The sequence below is a fragment of the Hemibagrus wyckioides genome, linkage group LG18, assembly GCF_019097595.1.
Source record: "Hemibagrus wyckioides isolate EC202008001 linkage group LG18, SWU_Hwy_1.0, whole genome shotgun sequence".
Lineage (NCBI taxonomy): Eukaryota > Metazoa > Chordata > Actinopteri > Siluriformes > Bagridae > Hemibagrus > Hemibagrus wyckioides.
In genome coordinates, this window is record NC_080727.1 from 15,503,799 (window position 1) to 15,527,002 (window position 23,204).

At 40.0% G+C, this 23,204-nt stretch overlaps 1 protein-coding gene across 5 annotated transcripts; it reads left to right on the forward strand.

Annotated features, from left to right (window-relative positions):
• The first annotated feature begins 552 nt into the window (after positions 1-552).
• On the forward strand, positions 553-23,098 carry LOC131369028 (calcium/calmodulin-dependent protein kinase kinase 2). Of its 5 annotated transcripts, none has more exons than XM_058415416.1 (18): positions 553-718; positions 6,505-6,575; positions 6,880-7,509; positions 8,665-8,712; positions 9,860-9,913; positions 10,354-10,405; positions 10,538-10,671; positions 10,761-10,797; positions 12,176-12,197; positions 12,686-12,774; positions 12,865-13,064; positions 13,227-13,280; positions 13,408-13,481; positions 14,006-14,093; positions 14,321-14,452; positions 15,014-15,114; positions 15,335-15,385; positions 17,843-23,098. In XM_058415416.1, exons 3-18 carry the CDS (start codon positions 6,937-6,939, stop codon positions 17,913-17,915), a joined length of 1,782 nt encoding a protein of 593 aa, XP_058271399.1. In that variant the 5' UTR covers positions 553-718; positions 6,505-6,575; positions 6,880-6,936; the 3' UTR covers positions 17,916-23,098. The 5 variants fall into 5 exon arrangements, with proteins under 5 accessions (XP_058271399.1, XP_058271398.1, XP_058271402.1 ...); XM_058415418.1 differs by lacking the exon at positions 553-718 and adding an exon at positions 795-866; XM_058415415.1 differs by lacking the exon at positions 6,505-6,575.
• The last annotated feature ends 106 nt before the right edge of the window (positions 23,099-23,204 follow it).

Here is a 23,204-nt window from a genome sequence, read left to right on the forward strand (position 1 = left end):
CGTTTTTCTTCCCCTCACAAACACCAACTTTCTAGTGTAGCACTATGTATCTGTAACGAGACTAAATAAAGGTAAAGGTAGCAGGTCAGGGTAAATGAAATGCTTCAGGAGCAGAGTATACAAAACTTGAACAGGTTTGATGGAGTAAAAAAATGTTCCTCAGGAGTGTTTTTATTTGTTTTTAAACTATAAATGGTTAATGCATGGGCATGCCTGTGACCTGAGACCGGTCTGATTGATTTGTATCCCCACTGCTAGAAATTATAAACCATCCTTTAAGCTCCTGCTCAGAAAACTGGAATGAAAGAGGTTTTGTCTGTTTTTCTCTATCCATGCTATTCCCTTCACTGGCTTTAAAGTCTGAAAGACTAACAGATTTTTGGGCATAATTCGTTTGATTCATTTATGATATAAGTGGCGTGTTCTAATAGTCTACATACTGTACTGGAATATAATATACATCCTAAAGTAAAAGTTTGCTATTTTCATAAAGGGAGGTGGATAAGGGTGCATCAGATGACAGTAGTGGGACGAAGCCGTGGTGAGTTCACTTTCCCTGGCGGTTAATTGAGGTTTAAGAGCGCGGACTTGGTGGGCTGAGCGGGGGATGCTGCTGCTTTCGTCTCATCCTCTCTGCATGCACATCACAGCGTGTATCACATGCAAGGACAGTACCTCGCCTGCGAAGGCTTTAAGAGGACATTTTTGACTAAACAGGGTAAGAACAAACGTCTCAATATCCGATTACTTGTGATTATTTCTCCAAGATGACCATCCTCCGTTAGCTAAGCAACGCGGATTTTCCTCAACATCTGTTTCATAAGACACCCACTTGCTAGTCTGTTTAAGCTCCAAGAAAGATGTCGGTAAATATGAGCATTATTTCCCGGATATTTCGGTGATGTGATCTGAATCTTGAATTTTGTTTTTCTGAATGTCGGCGTGGTATTTTTCGCTTTCCTCCAGCCACAGCTATGGACAATCTTTATCAGGAGGTTAGCTAGCTAGCTAACGCTTCCTACTTCCCGAAGTCCTGAACTGTCTTTACAGAATGTTGATCTGATTTGTTCATTTTGGTGTTATCTGGCTGATAAACGCGAACAGTGATTCGTTTATATATTTTAAAGGCTTTTATGATGTTACATTTAAGTTTATCCAGATGTTGGCTAGCTAGGTTAGGGGCGTTGTGCTGCGTTACCTAAACATCAACACAGAAATGTCATGTCTGTTAATCAGCTGTTTAAAATAAAGGCAGCGCTTAATTGGATATCAGTTAGGTCCGTTTGCCTTTGGGGTGCCAGGATAAGATGTGTAATGTATCTGCGCATTTATGTGTGAAGACAAGTCTTAGTGAATGTAAACGAATGTGGTCTAGATGGTATTATTTGCATATTATTTGCATATAATTTGTCTGTGGAGTTTCTCTAGAGATGATTCCCAAGCCCTGTCTCAGATCAGATCACATACTTGTACACTGATGTTCATAACTCTAGTTTGTTTGCACTGAGGAACGATAAAAGTAAAATAACCAGATGTCCATATATATATATATATATATATATATATATATATATATATATATATATATATATATATATATATATGTATATACCAATCACCCATAACATTATGAACAGTGAGAGATAAAGTGAATAACACTGATTATCTTCTCATCATGGCACTTGTTAGTGGGTGGGATATATTATGCAGCAAGTGGGCAAGAGTAAGGATTTGAGTAAACATTTTGGGCAAGAGTAAGGATTTGAGCGAGTTTGACAAGGGCCAGATTGTGATGGCTAGACGACTGGATCAGAGCATCTCCAAAACTGCAGCTCTTGTGGGGTGTTCCCGGTCTGCAGTGGTCAGTATCTATCAAAAGTGGTCCAAGGAAGGAACAGTGGTGAACCGGCGACAGGGTCATGGGCAGCCAAGTCTCATTGATGCACCTGGGGAGTGAAGGCTGACCCGTGTGATCCGATCCAACAAACAAGATACTGTTGCTCAAATTTCTGAAGAAGTTAATGCTGGTTCTGATAGAAAGGTGCCAGAATACACAGTGCATGATGGGTCAGGGCTGTTTGGGCAGCAAAAGATGGACCAACACAATATTAGGCAGGTGGTCATAATGTTATGCCTGGTCTGTGTATCGGTTATGTTTGAGATAAACTCTAGTCTACTCTTTACCCTAACCTATCTACGAGGCATTTCCTTCAGCTCGCTGGATGTTTTTGTATTTTGCATCATTCAGTGTAAACTCTAGAGACTGTTGTGTGTGAATATCTCAAGAGATCATTAGTTAGGCAAACAACCATGCCATTCTGATGTCCGATGTGAACATTAACTGAAATGATTCCAACTAGAAATGCGTGAAGGAATGTGTGCTGGTGTTCCTAATAAATTAGGTCAATGACTGTCTGTACAATGCCGTGAGAACGTTTGCCGTGAGAACGTTTGCGAACCTTTTCTGTGATTCGACCTGAAATGGGATCAGATCTTCACCTAAGAATTAAAACTAGATAAAGAGGATCCACATCGTTTTTATATGTGTCTATGGTATGTGTAGGATATGTAGGGAGTATGTGTATGGTATGTATAGGATGTGCATAGTGTTGTAATCTACCAGAGATAAAAGTAGGTCATGCAGCAATGCGAAACCTCCTTCAGATTAAAATAACTCAGCAAACCAGAGCTCCCGTGGTTCTGCAACATCTCAGACACATCTCTGCATTTCTACACAGCGTTCTCCTCGTTCTCCTCTTTCTCACCCTGACAGCTCTAACACTGTGCTTTGGGATCTGTTTGCATCGAAAACTCTTCTCATCTGTTCAAAGCAAAACATAACACCATGGTTATGCTTTACTTGGAATCTGACTCGATATATTGTGCAATTTATTCTCAGTAAAAAACAAAAATCTTCCCGTATGTCCCCAGCATGCGGCAGGGCTGATGAAGCTGTGATGAACAATTGAAACTTTGTTTTGTTTGAAACAGAAGGCGAGGAACGTTATAGGAACGTGACTGCTCGACGGTGAGAGGTCTGAGGCCCAGTCTCTGGCTTTCTCACCTCACTGTTTTTCTCAGGAATGTCAGCAAACCTCTTCCCCAATCTTCTTATTCCCTTCATTCCTTTTCAATCCAGCTGTGGGTTTCAGGAGACCGTAATAAGTGCACTTTAACTACAGGACCACCCCCCCACCCCCATGTACTCTAATGTCTGGAGGATGAGCCAGACTTTTACGTAAATAATTTGAAAATGATTAGCAGTAGGTCATTTTAAGTTGAAGTTTTCGAAAATCTGTAAAATTGTGTATCAATGTCACCATTCTTCAGATTCCACATGGAAAAGAACTGGATGTTGCCATTATTATTCTTTCAACAACATCCATTGTCTATACCCGCTTTATTCCTAATTAGGGTCACGGGGATCTGCTTGAGCCTATCCCAGCACACATTGGGCGAAAGGCAGGGGTACACCCTGGACAGGTCACCAGTCCATCACAGGGCCACACAGACGCTTTCAACAACAGTAACTTTAAATTCAGACAAAAACATGGTGTATCATTTGGAATGTAATCCAAAATACTCCAAAAGAGTTGTCTTCTTTCATTATGAAACGTTAGATCAACCAGTCGTCATTTGCACTGATGTTATGAACCCGCTCATATGAACTGTCACTCTGTGGAAGCCCCGCCCCTTTCCCTCAGCTTCACACTAGTCGTTTAATCAAATCTAGCAATTCACCAGTAATGGGGTTTTCTAGTGTATTCTACTAGAATATTATATATATATTATGAATCAAGACTTGATTATAAGATTTTGGATTTCTTGAGCATCAGCCCACAAGCTCCCAAAAAAAGTTCCCTGAAAAGTGGGCCTTATGTGGAAAAGTTCGAATCCGTCTGCTCTAAAGTAACCCTGTTCTCAAGCCACAGGATTATTGACAGCCGGTCTACATAAAACACCCACCATTTGGGTTGCCAAGTCATTTAGCTATTCATCACCATATGCTGTTGTTTACATTTTTTTATTTCCAGCTTTCCTGCTTTGGTACAAACACAATAAGCCCGTCAGCAGTCATCTTTAACAGAAGATGGTTTCATCTGGCCTGCTACTTTCATCGGTCAGTCAGTTTCTGACAAACATGACAAATATTTTAAAACTATTTGAAAAATATTTTTAGACTTCATTTTTAGACAAATCAGGAGCTCATTGTATTTAAGTACATGATGATGAAGAAAATAATCAATGACCGGGTTGTGTGATGAATTTGGGTTACGGGTAAATCTTCTGAACAGCACGTCCCCGGGCGTTTTAGAATGTTTATTTATTACATAATCACGTACTATTTATCTGTATATAGTTATGTGTAAAGGGTGGTGGTGGCTCAAGTGGTTAAGGCTTTGGGTTGTTGACCGAAAAGTTGGGGGTTCAAGCCCCAGCACCACCAAGCTGCCACTGTTGGGCCCTTGGGCAAGGCCCTTAACCCTCTCTGCTCCACGGGCGCTGTATCATGGCTGACCCTGTGCTCTGACCCCGACCTCCAAGGCTGGGATATATGAAGAAAGAATTTCACTGTGCAGTAATGTATATGTGACAAATAAAGCTAATTTAGTCAAATATAATGTTGTGGAACATCCATATTGCGTAAACTATAGCAGGTATAAATATTTCCGAACTTCGCCATATCAACAATTATACATTTGCCTTAAGGTTTCTTTCCACATTATTATTAGATTTAGATCATTCGAGCTACTTGCTATACAAGTTCCTGTGACTGTGAAGTTGTTACTATAGAAACAACACATTATTGGAATGAGTGCATCAATACAATATAAACCTTCACTACTGTCAGAGCTGCTATTATAGAAAATTAACCGACACCTTCTGACCAATCAGAATGGACAGTTCCGCAGTGTTGTAATCAATAAACGAATGAGTGAATGAGTGACTAAGACAGCCGGTGTGCAGCCTCTCCACGGTGTTTTCTTGACACTGATGATCCTAACCTTGCTTCAGCTAGTCATCAATGTCTAATGCTAGTGTAAATATAAATACGATGTAAATGTATCTACAACGTAATGTGTCTTTGTTTTAAAACTATGAATGAAAGAGATGATTAGGAGATAGAAAGTAGGAGCGATGGAAAGCAGAAAGATGACCGTATCTCTGCGGAAGAGAAATGAGGCTGCATGGAGGAGGAGGTGGTCCTGCCCACACGCGCTCTCCTTCCTGAACCCTCCAGAGTGATGAATGTCTCTTATTGTACCTGATTTTATTCCACACCACTCCCACACATACACTGAATATCTCCATCTTTCACACCAACGGAGAACCTGCCTGCCAAGACGATACGACTGAAAGGAGCTAAATCGAGAAGAAGGAGAAACAGAGATTGCACATTGCACACATTAACGCTGTTGTAATGGATTTTAGAAACTTAGCCTTGCTTAAAATAAACATTTTGTTATGAGTATCGTAAAATCAGGGCATTTAAACGGTCTTGAAACAACCTTTTCTAACTCGACACTGTCGTTTGTGTCACGTCTTCGCTTTCTCCTCTGTACTGATCTGAATCTAAGCAGGATTTGCTGCAATAGATATAAAATTTTCAAGGTCATAGTCTATTAGTCACAGGCTATTTATTTATATTTATGTTTATTGTCTCACACACACACACACACACTGATGAGCTATAACATTAAACCCACCGACAGGTGAGGTGAATAACATCTTGTTAAAATTGACCTGTCATAGGGTGGGATATATTAGGCAGCAAGTGAACAGTCATTTCTTGAAAGTTGATGTGTTAGAAGCAGGAAAAATGGCCAAGTGTAAGGATCTGAGCGACTTTGACAAGGGCCAAATTGTGATGGCTAGACAACCGGATCAGAGCATCTCCAAGTCTTGTGCAGTGTGCATGGTCTGCAGCGGTCAGTATCTATCAAAAGTGTCTTTCAAAGGAAGGAGAATCGGTGAACTGGAGACAGGGTCATGAGCGTGTGGGAAGAGCCCATCTTGGTTCAATCCTACAGAAGCTTTCTCAGAGGTGGATCACCATAGAACTGAACCATAGAGCAGTGGAACAAGGTGGCGTGGTCTGAGGAGTCAGGTTTTCTCTGATATCGTGTGGATGGCTGGGTAGGTGTGCAGTGCTTGGGGTACTTATTAGAGTTAGGGGTAGATGTTACTTTGAAACGTACCACCTACCTAAACATAAAAAAGTACGCTCATGTTCTTTTAGTACTGTGCAACACTAAGTAAATGATAAGTGACCAGCCGGTATGTCTCAGTCTGCAGTGTCCTGTGTGGAGTGTTCGGTGTTCATGATCACTGGGATACAGTGGAGATCTTTTGGCTTCATTTTAATGTCAAACAATTTCTCTTCATCTCACTTAATCATACCTGATTCACTTGTAATTTGTTTTAGATTTTGCCTTTTCAGGTGCTGTTATGCTTCTAAATAATCATTTCAACTTAACTTCTAGCTCTGCCTTGTACTTTCAGCTTTTATGGAGTTTTGTTGTTGTCACTAAATGCAAATGAGATCCGGCCGGCACACACTCTACACTTTACAGGTGAATTCATCAACTTATGCTCATGAGGTTAAAGAAAAGTTTTACTGACACTTCTTTAGATTGGTTTGGCCTGAAAAAACATTTCCAGGCAGTTTTACTGAATAAATAAATGAGGTCCAATGATTTATTTTAGATCAGCTACCTGTCTTCAGGTCACTCCTGGGACAAAATGTTTATCCTGTCCTATTTTTAAGATGGAACAAAGTCCATCAGCAGGAAGGTGTTCTAGTTCATGAGGAGAAGAGGCAGCATGTATGGGACATTTTGTATCTCATAACTTTTATCTTTTTTGATTGCTTCACAGAACATCTTGCTGCGCTCCTGATGGAGGGGGGGTTGGGAGGCTTTCAGGAAGGACACCATGTTTCCCTGTGTCTCCTCATGGACTTCTGCTGAAGCAACCGCTCCTCTCTGCTATGCCCCATCCACTCCTGCAGCCCAGTCACCTGATCAGACGCTTCCGGACCTGCTGCGCGGGTGTGCCACGCTCTCAGCCCCTCCCCTGAGCCCCTGTATCGCTGACATGGAGTCCCTCATTGTGGTGACGGAGTATGAACCTAGTGGGGGCAGGATGGGCGACGAGGAGGAGGAGCCAGAGGAGATGGATAGCTCAGAGACACCTGAGCTGGCCTCAGCTCCACCTCCGCCCTTCCACGCGCCATCCTGTGACCTTTTATCGCATACAGCCAGTCGACCTGAGGCTCTCTTCCCAGATGCGCAGGAACACCGTGGCAGGCTAAACCTCTCTGACAGGAAGCTGTCACTGCAGGAGCGCTCACACACCCTCTCCTCTCCCTGCGGCTCACCTGGCCTCAACGGTCGGTATATCTACCCCTCACTGCCCTACTCGCCAATCACCTCACCCCACTCGTCCCCTCGCTTACCTCGTCGACCCACAGTCGAGTCGCACCGAGTTTCCATCACTGATCTGCAGGTAGGCGCAGGGCCTGATATCGGCTAAGATCACTTTTTTAAAAATTTTGGGGGGGTAAGATGTTCATCCTGCTTTGATTGGTCCATCTCCTTTTATCTGGAAACAGACCTTGATCTAAGTCTAGCTCGGTACAGTGCTACAGTTTGAACGACACTAAAGAATATAATTTATACAAGTTTGTTGTCTCGCTAGTGAGAAAGACTTAGCGAGTTGAGAGTATCTACAGTTTTTTCTTCCACTTTACTACAAAACAAACAAATCGAACAGCATGTCGGATCAGTTTCCTTCCCTGAAGACATGCTTTTGATTTTGTTTAAAAGATTTGATTCCCACCTACAACCACATCCACAGAAAAGTCACTGTGGTCAAACCAGCAGCGGATATAAAACTTAACAGGGCTTTATACAGCTTTCCAGCATGCTGGCCAAATGGAAATCGACTTATCGGATATTTTCGATCAATATAAATATAAAAAGTGAATTATTTTATCACAGGTCTGATATAAATAAGGTTGGCTTTCCGTGTGGGTTTTTCCCTCTGTTGGGATAACCAGATACAGAATTTTAGTAGATGAAGATACTGCCTTCAAGTTTTAGATGCTTATGAACAATCACTTTGGGCATCATAGAGAGAAGAAATGGGTTTCATTCATGGGTTTGTTTTGAACTATTTGCGCACCATTAGAACCATTTTTTTGAAAGAACTTTTCAGTGTATATATTGCCCCTAGTCGGCTAGTTAAAAAGAGAAATTCTTGAGTGTGACCTGTTGGAGTGTGACATGACAAACACTCTGGGCTGAACATGGACATCCTGGGAATTCCAGTTTTTGGGGCATTTTACCAGCTGACAATACTCTCTAGAATAATGGAGAATCCTCTGTAATGATCTGTACTCTCTGTAGTAGGTGCAGAACTACATATACACGTGTAGCTGTGTGTGTGTGTGTGTGTGTAGAAATGGGCACAGTATTTTTGTGACCTAAATAAAGGGTACTTCCCAAGGGAAACGCGCACACACACACACACACACACACACACACACTAGGTAAAATCCTCGCCCATTTTCAAAAAACCCATTTAAACCACTCCGTGCTTTTGCTGATCGAATTTCCAGTGTTTTTATTTCCTTGAAATGTTCTTCTTTTGTTCCACAAGGACTGCGTGCAGCTGAACCAGTACAAGCTGAAAGATGAGATTGGAAAGGTAATTTCATTATCGTTTGATTATTAATCCGTAAATAGTTCCCTGCCTCTAATGTGATCAATTTTTTATATTTTATTCTGTGAGACATCATCTGTACATTCAGAACTGCCACTAACTCATGACCTACATTAAAAAAAAATACGTTCTAGTGGTATGTGTAATGACAGGTTTATATAAGGAGAGTATAATATATATTTATATAAATATATAAAATATATTATATAAAGAGTTTATAGGATTTAAAGGAGCAATAGTCAGTTTTTTTTTTTTTTTATTAATTCCCAAAATGTACAGACACACTGGAAAATTAAAATGATGCTTTACTCCATGTCCTCAGCACCAGTATATTATTTGTATTATTTTTAATCGTGTGGAAAAACTGCCTCACTGTGCTCCGGAAAAGCAATACAGTCTGTGTAGAATTTTATTGTTCATTTTGTATGACAAATTGAAACTCTAGAGTGTATCGTAGCAGCTCTTGGATAGAGATTGTTCGAAAATTAGTTTAAACAGGGTGCAGGGAGCCAGCAATATTTTTTCTGCAAACTCTATTTTGAGTTCATAAAATAAATTACCAAGCAGGTTTTCATTTAATACACTTCTGTGATCCTGAGAGGAGCAGTGCTTTGTGTGTGTGTGTGTGTGTGGGTTAGAGAGAGAGAGAGAGAGAGAGAGCAGGGATGGAGATTCCTGCTGTCTCTTCATCTCTGCGTCTGAGCTCTGGCGCTCCTGCTGGACCCCCAATCTGCTCCACCAACTGGACCTGCTGTGTGTGTGTGTGTGCGTGTGTGAGTGAGGGGGATTCAGATATGTGATGCTGGTCTTCTTATTTACTCATTTGATTAATTTTTCTTTCAATAATGTTCATGTAATGTAAAGTTATTTTTCCCATGACATTACACACCATCATTATTAATCCCTCCAATTTTTGAGGCATTATTATAGTTTATAAAATGCGTTTTGGTGCTGTGAAGGAAAGATCTTACTAAAAAATATTATAATGTGCTCTGATATTTGCTGAAGTACAATTGTTCCACTCTCAGAATATTCCAGGAATAAAACAGAAAAAAATCTTCATATATTTTCCTGGGAATGTGTGATGTGTTTGCTGTTTCTCAGAAAAATCTTTACTTTGTTTTAAAACCAGGGGTCCTACGGAGTTGTCAAACTGGCCTACAATGAAGACGACAACACCTACTACGTGAGTCCTGCACGTACAAGTCCACATGTGTTATTTTCTAAGTTTCAATATTATAGAACATGGCTATCAATTCCCTCACACACACAATAGGACATTGGTGTCTTTTTTAAACTGACCTGAAAACAGACAGATTCGTGCCTTTTTTTGTTCACATGAAGTCAGAAAAAGAATATGTTGTTACTTGTAATATTTGCAGGATAAGCTATTAGTAAATAATCCTCACTACACAAGAACATAAAAACCCAGCAATTTGTCACAGAGTGTTATTAACTGAACATGCACGATTTATAATAATAAAAAAAACAGCAACGGTTTTGTCGGTTTCACCATTTAGAAACATGCACACCACATTTTCTTTCACATCCTGAATGGACGATGTGTTGTTGAGTGTGTACTGCTCGGATTGTCTTGTCTGTTTCCCCATGTCCGTGTCCCAACAGGCGATGAAGGTCCTGTCCAAGAAGCGTCTGATGCGGCAGGCTGGTTTCCCACGTAAGTGTGTGCCATATGGCAGATGGGCTGCTCTGTGGGGTGAATGCATAGGCGTATATGTTTGTGTGTGTGTGTGTGTTCACCTCTGTGGTATGTATTTTGAATCTCAGACACACATTTCTGCTTGTACAGGAAGACCTCCCCCTCGAGGGGCCCGCTCTGATCCCGAGGGTCCACCCCAGCCCAAAGGCCCCCTGGAGCGGGTGTACCAGGAGATCGCCATTCTCAAGAAACTCGACCATCCTAACGTGGTCAAACTGGTGGAGGTGTGTGAGTACGCAGTGGTGTGTTTTATCTAGACAACCAGTAGAGGACACTGTGTGGTGCTTACCCTGCTGTGTGTGTGTGTGTGTAGGTGTTGGATGACCCAAGTGAGGACCATCTGTACATGGGTAAGTGATCACACAAAATCTATGGCTAGTAAACCTTACGGTCAGTTTCGGTGATGTCACTATGATGTCACAGTGTACACAATTTGTTATGATAGAACACATTTGTGTGTGTGAAAACATCCCAGGCTGATAACGGGATTTGTGGACTATTAATTGATAATAGATATGTACTTTGGGGTGTTTCTTATTTCAGGTGTAAAATAGAGGTCGGAGTTAATGCAAATTAGATCACTTAACACAGTGGGATCTGTGATCACTTAATGAATAAAGCTTAAGTGCAGACAATAATTTTGCATATTTAAAGCCATTTGCTCTTTCTAATAAATAATAAATCTGAAATCTAAATTATGCCTTTCTCTACGTCCAGACTAGTACATGGCAGGCGAAAGCTGATCATTTTCTCTGTACTTACTTTCAGTGACAAGCAGAATATAAATTGAGGTTTTCTTATTTATATGCAAATGAGGCATGACACTGTAAAGTGACAAATCTAGGTAATTGGCTCATGTGGTATAATTTTTCTTCAATGCCTTACTCACAACTTTACTTCTTACCTGCAAGTAGAACCCATTTACTGTTTGACGAGGAAAAGTGGAAGAAAAAGATGTAATTGAAGTGTCATCTTTAGGTCAGGCCCACAAGTGACAAATGACAAGTGACATGGCTGACTTGGAATATCTAAAAATTCATATTTTTTTGATGATTTCAGTGACGTCTTTTTTAAACGTTATTCTAAGGTCAGGTTTGTCAAATAAACTTGGCTTGTTCTGTGTTATCAACTCTGCTCTCAGCCAATCAGAACACAGCACACTGGAGTCATATTAATGTGGGAATACACCGATCAGGCATAACATTATGACCACCTGCCTAATATTGTGTTGGTCCCCCTTTTGCTGCTAAATCAGCCCTGACCTTATATGTACTGTGACACCTTTCTATCAGAACCAGCATTAACTTCTTCAATTTGAGCAACAGTAGCTCGTCTGTTGGATCGGATCACACGGCCCAGCCTTCACTCCCCACGTCCATCAATGAGCCTTGGCCGCCCATGACCCTGTCGCCGGTTCACCACTGTTCCTTCCTTGGACCTTGATAGATACTGACCACTGCAGACTGGGAACACCCCACAAGAGCTGCAGTTTTGGAGATGCTCTGATCCAGTCGTCTAGCCATCACAATTTGGACCTTGTCAAACCTCGCTCAAATCCTCCTAACAGGTGCCACGATGAGGAGATAATCAGTGTTATTCACTTCACCTCTCAGTGCTCATAATGTTATGCCTGATCGGTGTATGTGAAATAAAATTTGTAGTTCTTGATAGTAGAGTTTCAGCTTGATATTCTGCCTGCTTCACACTTCATTTCCATTCTTTTTACAGTGTTTGAACTGGTCAAGCGCGGGTGAGTAGAATTTCAGTATATTCCATTGCACTTATTTAATTCACTCCATATACAGCATCTAAAATTTTATAATGTGATCTTTCTCGATACAACTACATCATGACAATTACATTTTTTTGTTTATTAGATAGAAATTAAACAGGAAAGTCTTCCAGATCTAATCTACAAAATTTATTTTTACTATTTTTCATCTTAAAAGTGAGCATTAATATGATTAGGCTGTTAACATTTATTACACAAACCACTCAAGTTTTTTGGTCTAATATATAATTCAACAATAGCAGCTGACCATTTGTATGTTTGTGTGTGTGTGTGTGTGTGTGTGAGTCTGATTGACATATAACGTTACTATGGAATAAAACCAGAGTAAATAAATAAATAAGTAAATAAATGCCCATAAAATTATTGAGAAATGAAATGAGTTTTTGTTGATTCTCCAAAAACGGTGTCTCACATTTGTGATGTTTTGATCTGGTGTTTGTGTACAGTGCGGTGATGGAGGTCCCCACTGACAAACACCTGAATGAAGAGCAGGCTCGCTTCTACTTCCAGGACCTTCTCAGGGGAATTGAATACTGTGAGTTCAAGAACCGTCTCTAACATGTGACTCTTGGTCGTTGAGTTTAACGCTAAGAAAATGGCTGATGTAATCTTCTCTTCCCTGCAGTACACTATCAGAAGATCATTCATCGCGATATTAAGCCGTCTAACCTATTGGTTGGCGAGGACGGACACATTAAAATCGCTGACTTTGGAGTCAGCAACCAATTTGAGGGAACCGACGCCCTTCTGACCAGCACAGTGGGAACACCGGCATTCCTCGCTCCAGAAACTCTCTCTGAGACCCGCAAAAACTTCTCGGGCAAGGTCAGAGAAAGAATATCTCACACTTTATGTACGTACATTTTGATGCAGACCTTAAAAAATCGGACATCTGTTTATTTGTTGTTTTCCTGCAAATATATTCAGTGTCAAAACATCTTTAGTGATCTCAAAACTCACAAACATGGATGATGTGTTCGTTTCCAGGCTCTGGATGTTTGGGCCATGGGGGTCACGCTGTACTGCTTCGTCTTTGGCGTGGTGAGACTGATATCACTCTTCACACACACACAGAGACACACATAGTGATGTCACTGACATCCAAAGCAGTGTGATGTGAACTGCGTAGAGTCTGTGTGTGAGGTCTGATAAAGTGTGTGTCCTGCAGTGTCCCTTCATGGATGAGCGCATACTCAGTCTGCACCAGAAGATCAAAACTCAGCCCGTGGAACTTCCTGAGCAGTGAGTGACTATGTTTTTAGATTTTTATTTTCTGTAGCACACACACACCCACACACACACAAATACTTTAATACTTTACCATACTGTATAAGCTACTGTCCTGACACCAGACAATGTTTTTTTGGTGATTATAGCTATGGTATGATATTCATTACATTTATTACCCTTTCTAACCACTGTTCCTTTTTTCTTTATATGAATAGTGTAGTTGCCATGGGTGACCTGTTTATTTCTAATTGTTGTCATGGCTACAGTGTAAAGATTTCAATTTAGAACTGATGTCATTTCATTTAGAGACAAATAACACATCACATCAGAAGCAAGGCTCAGCCATGATATATAAAAAAAACATGCAGGTATACAGAACGAGACTAATATCAAATTTTTGATATTGATATTAATATCATTGATACAAATGTTCCGATGAGGATTAGACGGTCTAGACCATTTTCTGTTTGATTCCATCACCTTGAACACGAAGCTTATCTTTTACATTTTGTATGTATCTTGTATGTCCATCACAGTGCCGACGTGTCTGATGATTTGAAGGACCTCCTTTTTAAGATGCTGGATAAAAATCCTGAGAACCGCATAACCGTGCCACAGATCAAGGTTAGTGTCAATGAACCCGTGTGCTGCACGTTAACTGTTACCTGCTGCTTCTGAAATCCACAGTGACGCAATTAAAACATAGACGCCTTCATTTTATTCATCCCTCTGTGACAAGTTGTGTCACAGAAATACACACTCAAATTCAAAGAAAGGGTATAATTCAAAACATAATCCACGTGTTGTGTATATATGTTTGTGTGTGTGTGTGTGTGTGTGTGTGTTATCAGGTTCACCCTTGGGTGACACGGCATGGGGCAGAGCCTCTTCCTCCTGAGGATGACAACTGCTGCAGTCTGATTGAGGTGACCGAGGAGGAGGTGGAGAACTCAGTGAAACATATTCCCAGTCTGGCGACAGTGGTGAGAAAACACACACACACACACTCTTACAGTGTACTTTATTAGGATGGGACCCTGTCATATACACCCAAATGAACACATCATTTGCTTTATTAGTACATTAGAGTAGCCAGTCCACTTACTGGTGTTGTTTGTAGAGGTGGAGAGAACCAGGAAACCCACACAGAACACAAGTTCAAGATCGAACCGAGGAATCCTGGAGCTATTAGCCAACATCGCTACTTCCTGTTCCACCATAGCTCTGCATGAATGTGTGATGTTGTGTGTCAGTGAACAGGCGTTATGTCAAATATGTGCAATAATTTAAGTATTTCAGGAGCCGGGTAAAATAATAGTTCGGCATATGAAGGGTGTGTCTGAGATTTTTGGTCAGGTTCTGACACATAGATCTTGCAATTCCAGAGCTGGTGCACTATTAATTTAACATTTAACATAAAATGAACCTTAAACACCTTAGGGGGGGCTAACGTAAATGATCATTATCATGTGAGTGATTTTTAGCATGTATTGTATGTTATTTGTGGTTAATCTGTGTTTGTGATCACATGACCTTGTTTTCAGATCTTGGTGCGCACCATGCTGCGTAAGAGATCATTCGGGAATCCTTTCGACTGGAGCCGCAGGGAGGACCGCAGCCCCACCGCCCAGGGACACAGCCTAATGTAAGCCTTTCACATGCTGTACAGGAATATAAATTAGACACCCTCATTTCATTTCTAGCATGAGGGGTTTCACATTATGTGTTCTGTGCTGCTTTTGAATTTATTCTGTCCAGAAATTAAATTTGCACCATATCGCCCACCCCTGTAATATAGACTGTGTTGTGTTTAAGTATAGAGTGTAGATTGTGACTGTGGTGCTTCCCTCTGTCCTGACCTCTAGAAAAGGGAGAGCAGGGAATTTACGATACTGCTACATTCACGGTAACCAAAGGTAAAGGATTGCTGGTTTTGCTGGACACCTCCCCTCTCCCCCTTGTCCTGATGTTGCTGAATGACAGGCTTCTGTTGTATGGAGTTTGAAAGCTGACAAAATTGTCTGAATAGAATTTTTTACCAATGTTTTTACTTCTAAACTTGATAAAAGTAGGATTTTCCAATAGAAATATATACACAACAGCGATTTGTTTAATATGATGTGTATGCAATTCAAATATATAAAATTCATGTACGTTATTTTGTCACCTTCCAAGCTCTATGCAGTTGTTGCTCAAGTTACATTCACAAGTCATTCACAAACCTGTGAATGTGAATGACATCACTGCTAGACTGAGCTTTCACCTCTGTGCGTCGACATGTAGCTTTAAATAACTTAGCAACACTGGCATCCTCTAACAGATCAACATTCATCTGGAGTCATTCAGCCATAGCTACATTCAGTAACCCTTAAATTGATTAACACCAGCATTTTCTGCTAAGGTTCCAAAACAGTATGGAAAATGAGCAGCGATGTCATAATCCCAAGTTTGCAAATGGCTGATGTGATGTAATTTAATCTCCACTTCTTGTTGAGCCAGGTAGGCATGCGAATGAGCACGCACATGAAGCATGACTCAGGATGGTCGCGTGTAACTCATGATTTATGAAGCATTTCTAATGATGGATTCCTCTTGACTCCCGTCCACTGAGATCATGTGACCTGCAGTAAACACTATAAACTCCATCTGACAAATGCTGTAAGGAGTTTAGTGTGTGTTTGCCTTTTGCATGTTATGTGTCCTGGCAGATCAGAGGCTCAGGCATGACACCGGAGTGTTCTGTCCTGGAGCTGAAGCTGAAACTGCAGTCCAGTAAGGAGAGGAATAGCCAATACACTACCAGCCAAAAGTTTGGACACACTTTTTAATTCAGTGTTTTTTGTTTAGTGACTTATTTTCTACATTCTAGAACAATACTGGAGATTTCAAAACTATGAAATAACACACATGGACTTAAGTAATCCATATGTAATGACAACAAAAAACAGTCAGTTGTTATTTTAAGACACGAAGGTCAGGTGTTCTGGAATAGTTCTTGCAAGAACAGTATTGTCAAGTGCATTTTGCAAAACCCATCAAGCACCATGATGAAACTGGTTCACATGAAGACCATCCCAGTAAAGCAAGACCAAAACTGACCTCTGCTGCAGAGGAGAAGTTCATTTAGAGTTACCAGCCTCAGAAATCACCAATTAACAGCACCTCAGATTAGAGCCGTTATGAAGGCTTTACAGAGCATCAGTAGCAGACATATCTCAATATCAACCGTTCAAATGACATTATTGTGTATTTCGGCCGCCTTCAGCATTGTTTTACAATGTAGAAAGAAATAAACATCAGGAAAGACCATGGAATTAGAAGGTGTGTCCAAACTTTTGACTGGTAGTGTACATTACTACTAAACCACAGTGTCAGTGTAAATTACTGTGAAAGTCCACAGCAGTTTGCTCTAACAGTGTTGATTGCCCCACTTTTTTGCTCCTAGTCATGGCATTTAGAATTTGCTTTTGAAGCACTGAAACTCCTGATGATTGTGGAGCGCTGATGTCAGTGTGATACTGACCGGCACGGGCACAAACCACTATTGTACCCTTCAATACAAGAAACCAGTGGTCTTTGTAGAAAAATGAGGAAAAATCCAGGACTATCAGTTACAGTAATTACACTGATACATGTGTAGATTCACAGTAATGACCATGAACCTCTTGACAGGATGTGGTGAAAGAGATACATCACTACTACATCTTATGTTATAGTGAGAGTGAGATGAATATTTGTTAACTGTACTGGAATTAAACTAAAGCAAGATGCATCTAAATATCGACAGGAGCTTACTATTGGGGAAGAAAGGGAAGAAAAACCTGGACGTGTGAATACTTGGTAACTTTTAATGTCTACATAAATTTCAGCACAATTTCACCTTTCTTAGTGCAAAGTAGGCGGAGCTAAACTTGGGTAAAGCATTTCTAAGCTCCTTGTCCATCAGTCAGATGATTTATTTTACTCACCTCACCATCAAGTGAAAGCTAGAAAGTGAACCTACAGCGTGAAAGCTAGCCTAGTGAGAAAGAAACCTTATCTAGTCAGTGAAAGTTAACCTAGTGAGTTAAAACCAGTAGTAAGACAGAGGGCAGTCTCAGGCACTCTCATTTGCAGTAATACCAATGCAACAATACCACTAAATATAGAGAGCTCCCACTCCCATGTGCAGACTGATCAGCCGCTGTTTTATCACTTTAATATCCTGGGTCTTTTTATACAGACTTTGTTGCATTGTGACATTCTGAATGTTGTGTTTTCTGGGATTTCGATCTTATCACGCCTCTGATCTGACTGATGATGGCTTTTTTAGGTTTGTGGTGTGCATTCATTTTAATACACACTGTATGTGTGTGTGTGTGTGTGTTTCCTAGGAAACAAGAGAGTGGAGACGGTGCACGCAGCGTGGACTTGCCCTTCGTAGGCGAGGATGAAGTGCTTTCCTGATGCCTCATGCCTGACTGAAAGGGCTTAGTGTCTCGCGCCCCCGGGAAGTGGATGATGGGGGATTTGGAACGGTTCCTGAGTGCCATCGTGCAGCTGGGACACGAGGATGGCGTGTGGGGCGTTTCCCGTACAACATGCATGCATTTGTACAGTTTTACAGCAGCATGCGCTGTGTGTTTGTGTGTCATCTAAGGACACACTCTTCCTTACATCTGTGCGTGTGAGTGTGAGCGAGTGTGTGTGTTTATTTCCCCTCCTGTCCAGTGTGGAGGCTGTGCTTGCACTTTTACTATATGGAGTGAGCTCATGCTATTTCTTAAAGCACGTATTGGAGGCGGTTGGATTGATTGGCTGTTTCTCTACACAGGAAGTGCAAAAAAAACCTCGGAAAACTCGGAAATATAGCTTCCAGTTAGCATAAAGCTACTTGTAGCTTCTTGTAGTTAGCTGATTTAGCCAAAGCTTTGTTTTAACCAGATCAACGTAACCCGTTTAATAAAATCAGCACGTAGATTTTCCTCGCGGTGAACGGATTCCGTTAGTGACGGATGGATCCTCCGTGTTTGTAGGATCAGGAACACTTTCAGGAATTTAAACCACTTATCAGGACGTCAAAAGGAAGACAACGTGGATCGAGAAGTCAGACCGTGTCCAGATCACCATCAGGGTTTGATATTAAATATGTATGAAATGAATTTCTTTATAGATCCTTTATCAAATAACTAGAATGTAAAAAAAGAATAAGGTTCTTGTGCAACATTCTGCAAAAAAACTTTACTCATTAGCTGCATTGGACTGTCAAGCAATAGAGGTCACTGCCGTATCAGATGAAGCTTGGTTAAAGTAACAGTGTTCGGTATTTTTTGGAATTTTATTTTATAGATTGAACACTGAACAAATCTAAAAACATAGCTTTTCATCTCCTCCTCTGCCATTAGGTCAAACTATTAATAACGCTCCCAGAGTTGTGTCTCAAATTGCGTACCAAGTATTGGCACTCGTCACGTAAACCTTATGTCCAAGACTTTAATCTTAAACGTATTGGAACACTATCATTTTATTCGAACTTTTATTTTTAACCTTTAGTTGAATTATATGCAAAATACTGGTTTCCCCCACAGTTAAGGGAGAGAGTAGCATTGAGTTTTGTGCTCTCTAACAAGATTTGTGCATGTGGATTTCATGCTATCATAAATCTTACTATCGTAGTCTGTGATTTGAGACACAGCCCAGGTTAGTGCTAAACCCAAACACCCAGCTATTCGCTTAAATGAAAAAGCCCGTTTGCAATGTTAGTAATCCCTTCAGCCTGTTGTCATACGCTTTGTATGTTTTGCTAAAATATTACAGTTAGTGTGCGGCTCAAGTCTATTATAAATATTATTAAAAATTTCTCTCTAGCAAGTCCTTAATGGTTAAAGGTAAAACGGCCTGTCTTGGTAAACTACATTCAGGTTAGTGTGTGTGTGCGTGTGTGTGTGTGTGTTATAAATGTGAACACACTCACTAATGGATCAGGTCAAGTCAGGAAACTGTTTCTTTTTTCTTTAATGGGGACAGCTGTTTGAGGGAATTTTACAAAATTCCCCTTCACCCAAAATGTAGTCAAGACAAGACATGTTTGGTGTATACAAGGTTAACATAGCTATGAGTGAAGCATTGTCCAGAGATTTGACATTCTTCAGGACCTATTAAGATAATAGTTACTGTATATTTCTGTTACATTTAATATGGAACATAGAAATGGTGTATAGTGAGCTGCCCTTTGAGATGACTTAGACATCCACCATGCTCCACCAACTGGTGGTTTCTATTACTTTATAGCTACATTAGCCTTGTAACTGCATTGGAAAATACCAGTCGTCCAACACCAAACATGATAGGGACATAGCTGATTTGTTGTCCATTTAATTTGGTTCCTTGTTTTTTTTTTAAGGGTAATTTAGTCATATTCAGTATTTGCAAACCTCCTTTTTATGATAAACTGATCTTTTACCAAAATATTACAAACTGGTGCATCTTTGGGTAAAAAAAACAAAGAAGAGGCGTGGTCATGTTAAAAGTGTATTAGTTATTGACATTTCAATAATAGACATATAGATTGCATCATTTTTTAGAGAAATACAATAACTTTTACAATCTATGCATGACTTGATTGAACTTTTTGGACATAAATGTATGCCTTACATTTCATTGTAACTTTTTGATACTATATAGGTAAAGTAGGATCATTTATGCTTGAGCTGCGGTAGTGTAGAACAGTTGTGTGTGTGTGTGTGTGTGTGTTGTGTGATTTTCTTTGCTTCTGAGCTTTTGCTCTTCTTCAGCTGTATATCATTGTGCTTGTGGCTGCTGCTGTTCTGTCACTGAACTTCCTTTATGCCGCACACACACGCACATACACATACACACACACACACACACACCTTGATGTTAAATAGTTTTGTGCTTCCACGGTGAGGAGGGATCGTCTTTGAGCACGAGTATGTCGAGTTTTCTGCATTTCGCTTCTTGCATGTTGACTGAGAGCGCAGTGTGGTTTTTATCTCTATTACTATGCACATGTAGCTGTGTTTGTTGTGCTGATGTTGAATATCAGGAGAAGAGGTTCTAATGGAGTGTGTATTATTTACTGATATTTACAAGGCCTCATAAAGAAGTACAATATTATGTACTTGCACTATTTTCCGGATTATAAGACTTTCAATTGCAGCTCTTTTCCACCAGGCAGTGCAGCTTGTCTCAGTTAACAAGCTCTTAATTAGACGACTTAACATGTTATACTGTGACATAATTTAGTTTTGCTTTTCACGTCAACTAAAAACACGGATGTGTGGGCGGAGCTAACAGTGCTGATCACTGATTGGTCAAACTCAGCGGTGCCAGAATAGATCTCTGACTCGATTGACTAAAAAAGCCCAAATAGCTTCTAAATCACTGTATGTGATTGCACTAGATGACCAATAAAACACAAATTTAACTATGGAGAATAGCACTAGACAAAGTTTGCACTCAACAGCCTCGGTATTTTTACAAAGAAGTAAAAGTTTTGGCACCCTTTGCCTGTTGTTTGGCTCCTTGAAACTGTCATGTAATCGGTGGCAGCTGACAGACACGCACTTATTATAACCCAAAAATTAAATCAGATGATAAAATCGTAAGTAGTACGTAAATGCTTATCACGTCACTAATCTCCACCTTCGATCACACCCTCTTCATGTCTGAGACTCTCTGGACAGCTGTGGATACAATGTTGGACCAGAAGGTTCATCCCAATCCTGCAAAGCTGGATAAGGGTGTCTCTCAAATGCTGTTCACAGATACAGAAATTCAACCAGGTTCTGGATTTGTTATTGTACAGTGCTGTCTGGTGGAAAAGTGCTATTCGTGTACTGCAGACATCTATGGAATACTGATATTTGACAAGTATTGTAGAAGCATCTTTGCATGTTCCAACCACAACAGAACACAGCATAAGGCAGAACCTATTGGGTTTTATGTTAAAAAAAGAGCTCAACAGATATTTACCACAATGGCAAGAACAAAAATCGAATTAAAATTTATGCTTTTAATGATCCGGAACAAATTAAATGTGACTGTACTATATTACAGATTTGGACCTGGATATTTACCCTGGCCCATATTCAGAGCTGGTGACTTAAGCCCGAAGGTTCTGTCAAGATTTACAGGAAGAAATTTGTACACGTTTAGTTCAGTTACATAGGTATTTAAGTTGATTTCTGGGCTTCCAATTAAGAGCATTAAAAATCATTTGCATGCAGATCGGTGTCCCCACTAATTTCCTCTCGAGTAGAAGTGACAGAGACAGGGTTTTCCCAATAGCATCTAGACAACTGCCTTCAAACACAAGCGCTTGCCTTTAAACCAGAGAAGAAAAAAAATCAGGGATAGGAAGTTTCCTTTGCTGTCAAATATGACATGACATGTTAAAGACGTTTAAAAATAAAAAAATAAAAATATGATACAGTATCTGAATTAGAAGGATGCAAGGTTTGACATTAACCATCTAGTAGGAGCTTTAATTTGGATTAATTCAACAATATAACTTCCACTCTCATTATTCAACAGCTCCAATAAATGAATTTTTAGCACATATTATTTTGCATTTTATTTATTTCTTTAAACATTTGTTTTTTTAAATAAGTGCTGCTGATTTGAAGGATACTTTGGGCTCACCAAGACCCGTCATGCCAAATTCACAAGTTTATCTATTTATATTTTTAATCGAAATTGGGTTCATGATTTAAGCAGTGTCTTAGATTGAGATGCATGTCTCTGTGTAAAAAAATAATAATTAAAGGGTCGTAAAGATTAATGAATTATCTCGTATTTATATATATTTAATATTGGCTTTAAATGTCTTTTTTGTCTTTAGTCTCTTACAGCCCAAATATAAATTTCAGCGTACTTCTAGTTACATCAAACCATCAAACAATAGCAGTGGACTTAATACTACTTCTTGTTCAGCCTTAAGTCAAAAGTCAGAGCTGAGACTTTCCTCTGTTACCTTTAAAAGTGTCAAGTTGCGAGCATAAACACAGTGTCTGAGGTCTGAATAATTTTATGTGCAATTTTGGTATGAAATACTCACTGCATGCACATGAACTCTGAGTACGGTCCAAAAACAAAGGCAGATCAAGTGACACTTCAAAACAAAACCGAATGTTGTTGTATTGTTCAATATAAAATATCGTATTAACTTGCCAAAAAATATACTTATTTTCAACATATACCCTATTATATGCAGAACGCCACTCGCTCAGGTGCGTTTGCTTACGTTTTTTCCCCACAAACCTTACAAATGGTACAAGTTGAACTAAAATTCAGCTGCAGTTTAAAAGCAACAATGCTGAAAGATATTTGTATATGTATATACATGTAGGCTTTTTATCTCAATGGTGTGTGCCCAGGTTTGACTGAAGGGCTAGAGGACATATCACTTACACACACACGTAGGGTTATAGCACCAGTAGTAAAAAAGTGTTTACATGGATTTAACTGCATGCCATCATCATTATCATCATCATCAGCACACACCATTTCTGAGCATGTTGGAATGTTTGACACGAGTCACAGTGATCTTATCACTTATCACTCTATACATATTGTAACCTGTTCAATATTTGAATAAACCGAATAAATATTTGATTAAATTGCCATTACTCTGTTTTTTTTTTTTTATTACACTTAAATGCTCTTCTTCGCAGAGTAAACACAGCAATCAATCACACTTCCTTTCTGCAGCCCAAAAAGAATGGTTTATAAGTG